The following is a 3,703-nucleotide window of genomic DNA, read 5'->3' on the forward strand; positions in this document are numbered from 1 at the left end:
ATATATATATATATATATATATATATATATATATATATATATATATATATATATATATATATATATATATATATCCCCCCAAATGGCCCCGCATGGGGCATCGTAGGGGGGGGGGGGGGCGAGTTGAGGCTCCCGGGTTAGGGCGGGCAGAGATAGTTCGTGAAAAAAAAAGAGTTTTTATATGTGTTGGTACGGGCGAAGATGGGTTATTCAACATTCAAAGTATGAAAGTCCCGTCTTTGCAAAGGGTTTTATTCCATAATTTTGTTCATAAAATATGTACTAAATGAGCTTCTGATCTTCATCTAATAACTGTTGAGCACTACATAACTTCTAAGTGCGGCAAGACTGAAATTCACATTATTTACCACAACAGAATTATATAATTTTCCTACCAATTATGTAAACTAGGCCCTTATTTGCAGAAATGATATTTCTACGTATACAGCACCATATGTTTGAAAGTCCTAAATGCAGTTAAACACAGTGATTTTTCCTTTATTATCAAGCTATTCTTCATTTGCATTATCGTTATATAATTGCTGTTATTATTTATGTCAAGGTAGCTGTTGATTAACAGAAAGAACATAAAGATACAGCTCCGAACAGCAAAACAAGCCAATTGCTATTGTGCCAATCGAGCCACTAAACAGACCCAATATCTGCTTGGAGGCAACCCAGTCGATTCAGACCAAAGTCAATGGCATTACTTACGGTATATGAACAGCTATGGTGTAAAACAATATGCATCATCCCGCACATACCAGCAGTAGATAAGTCTAACTACATACGAATGCAGCAAACAGATTGTGAGATACAGCTACGAACAGCAGAATAACTCTCACTAGAATACTCAACCCCCGAGCGACAACGAGGGTTATATCCAGGGGTCTAGCCAGCGTCCGTTTTTCCGTCAACCTTGACGGACAAAAATCCTTGGTGGAAGCCACAGGCGGCTTGGGGACGCCGTCCACGGCCGTAAATGCCACACACAGTTTGTTTTGCTATTGTTAAGATTGTTGACAATGTGTGTCGGGGCCCTTTCGCATACGATAATCTCATTAAAACCCGTTTTTCAAGGTCTCAGTTCAGTCCTTCTAATTAATTTTCGCGGTTTTCGCGACGATTGTAATTGGCTGACGGAAAAAAATTCGAGCTGGCTAAAGCCCTGGTTATATCAGTAGATACAAAGGCAATGATTGGAACTGAGGCTTGGTCTCAAATCGGTAGCTGTTGTATGTCAAAGTTTATTAAAACGTTAATTAAACCAAGGGTTTCTTATTTACATTCTATTTCATTAAACACAATCTAAACAAGAACAGTTCACGATTTAGGGGTCTTAACCTTTGACCTCGTAAAGGCTCAGCTCAAACTGTGAGCCATCTAATGTTAACTTTCTCCATACCGTTTGTGCAGTGCAGGGTTAATGTTTTATGTAGGGATGTCAGTTAATGGGTTACAAGTCCTCACCTGGCTTTGGCACTGCATTGCTGTCAAAGCAGATGTTAGGATGTGGAGTTTTTGTTTTTGTTGGTACTAGGGCTGGGTACCCGGTACAAAACTGTTTTTTCTTATTGGACTGGTCCAGAAAAAACCAGACCTGAAGAAAATAGGTGGACCGGATGTTGGACCTATTGGAAAATTAACATATCATATGAACAGGCATTCACACATTTGGGGGCTTACTGGTCGGGGAAAATAACAATAGTGAAGTTGGGTAGAGTCTATGGTCATTTCTACCAAGTTTTACAGTCAATCGTACAAAGACAGCTTTGTAGGATTTCAAAACGCCAGTGGGTGTCAAACATTTCACAAAACAGATTTCTTTGTAACAAAATGGACCATTGTTTTTAGTGTTGTCCATTCACAAGTTTTCACATACTGAATCAGGCTCAGGTCCGGACCTGGACCTAATCCTCTGAACCTGAACCGGAATTTCTGTACCGGTACCCATCCCTAGTTGGTACCTGATAGGAAAGCTTGGCTCAGACAGCATCAAGATCTTACCTTATTGAAATGCTAAACTTAATTTCTATAATTTCCGAGACTTTCCATACTGCAATATATCACTAATGGAGATCCTAATAAAACAAACAGAAAATATCCTGACCTGAGGTAGACCTTACCAACTTGGTGAACAGCCACATAAATTGGTCAGCCAATGGCTTCTCACTGGTGTGTTTTACTTTGTGCATGTCCATTGTCCAAGCAATGCATTTCATAGCTATACACTAGTCACACTGATCACACTTGTACGACTTTTCCCCAACAATTTTCATCATAATATTATGATTTCTTAGAACAGACCTTTTTATGACTTCTCAGAGCAGACTTGTAACCTGTCCTGAACCCACACTTCCCACACATGTAGGGTTTCTCACCAGTATGTTTGGCCATATGGGTTTTCAAGGCTTGTTTATAAGCTGTGCAGTAGTCACACTGATCACACTTGTAGGGTTTCTCACCGGTGTGTATAGCCATGTGTTTTTTCCAGTCTTGTCTCCAAGCTGTGCAATAGTTACACTGGTCACATCTGTATGGCTTCTCCCCTGTGTGTATCTTGATATGGTTTGATAGGGCATATTTGTAAGCTGTCCTGAACCCACACTCCCCACACATGTAGGGTTTCTCACCGTGGTGTTTCACCTTGTGCATGTCCAAGTCCCCTTTCCTAGCTGTGTAGAAGTCACACTGGTCACATTTGTACGGTTTCTCTCCTGTATGTGTTCTCATATGAGTTGAAAGGACACTTATGTCTCCTGTCTTAAACCCGCACTCGTCACAAATGTAATGTTTCTCATCGCTGTGTTTAGCCATGTGTCTGTCCAAGTTTTCTTTTCTAGCTGTAGAGTAGTCACACTGGTCACACTTATAGGGTTTCTTACCAGTGTGCATAGCCATGTGCATGTCCAAGGTCCTTTTTTGGATTGCACAATAACCACATCGGTCACACATGAAGGGTCTCTCACCAGTGTGTTTAGCCATGATATGTCTGTCCAAGTTCGTTTTTTGGGATGTGCAGTAGCCACATCGGTCACACATGTAGGGTTTATCACCAGTATGTTTAGCCATAATATGGGTTGTCAAAGCTTGTCTATAAGCTGTGCAGTAGTCACACTGGTCACACTTGTAGGGTTTTTCATCAGTGTGTATAGCCATGTGAATTTTCAAGGCTTGTTTATAAGCTGTGCTGTATTCACACTGGTCGCATTTGTAGCATTTCTCGCCAGTGTGTTTAGCCATATGCCTTTTCAAGACATGTTTGTAATCTGTGCAGTAGTCACACTGGTCACACTCGTAGACTTTCCCATCAGTATGTTTCACAGTATGATGGGTTTTCAAGGCTTGTTTATGAGCTGTGCTGTAGTTACATTGGTCACACTTGTAGAGTTTCTCATCAGTATGTTTAGTGATGTGGGATTTCAGGCAATGTTTCCAAACTGTGCAATAGTCACACTGGTCACACTTGTAGGTTTTCTCACCAGTATGTTTTGCCATATGGGTTTTCAAGGCATGTTTATAAGCTGTGCAGTAGTTACACTGGTCACACTTGTAGGGTTTCTCACCGGTGTGTTTAGCCATGTGGATTTTGAAGTATTGCTCATTAGCTGTGGTGTAGTCACACTGGTCACACTTGTGGGCTTTCCTACCAATGTGTTTAGCCCTGAGAGGTTTCTCTCCACTGTTTTTAGCCATGTGTGGT

The 3,703-nt window shown here is 40.9% G+C and overlaps 2 protein-coding genes across 2 annotated transcripts in view; one reads left to right on the forward strand and one right to left on the reverse strand.

Moving 5' to 3' along the window:
• LOC118411436 (scavenger receptor cysteine-rich type 1 protein M130-like) overlaps nt 1-3,703 on the forward strand; it is a 20,403-nt gene that overhangs the window by 11,196 nt on the left and 5,504 nt on the right. The gene's annotated exons all lie outside the window — the stretch shown is intronic.
• LOC118411395 (zinc finger protein 431-like) overlaps nt 1,939-3,703 on the reverse strand; it is a 4,148-nt gene continuing 2,383 nt past the window's right edge. Inside the window, exon 3 of the mRNA XM_035813659.1 lies at nt 1,939-3,696. Coding sequence (XP_035669552.1) covers nt 2,287-3,696 — 1,410 coding nt within the window. The 3' untranslated portion in view covers nt 1,939-2,286. The remainder of the gene's footprint in view (nt 3,697-3,703) is intronic.

This window comes from Branchiostoma floridae, chromosome 3 (genome assembly GCF_000003815.2).
Source record: "Branchiostoma floridae strain S238N-H82 chromosome 3, Bfl_VNyyK, whole genome shotgun sequence".
Lineage (NCBI taxonomy): Eukaryota > Metazoa > Chordata > Leptocardii > Amphioxiformes > Branchiostomatidae > Branchiostoma > Branchiostoma floridae.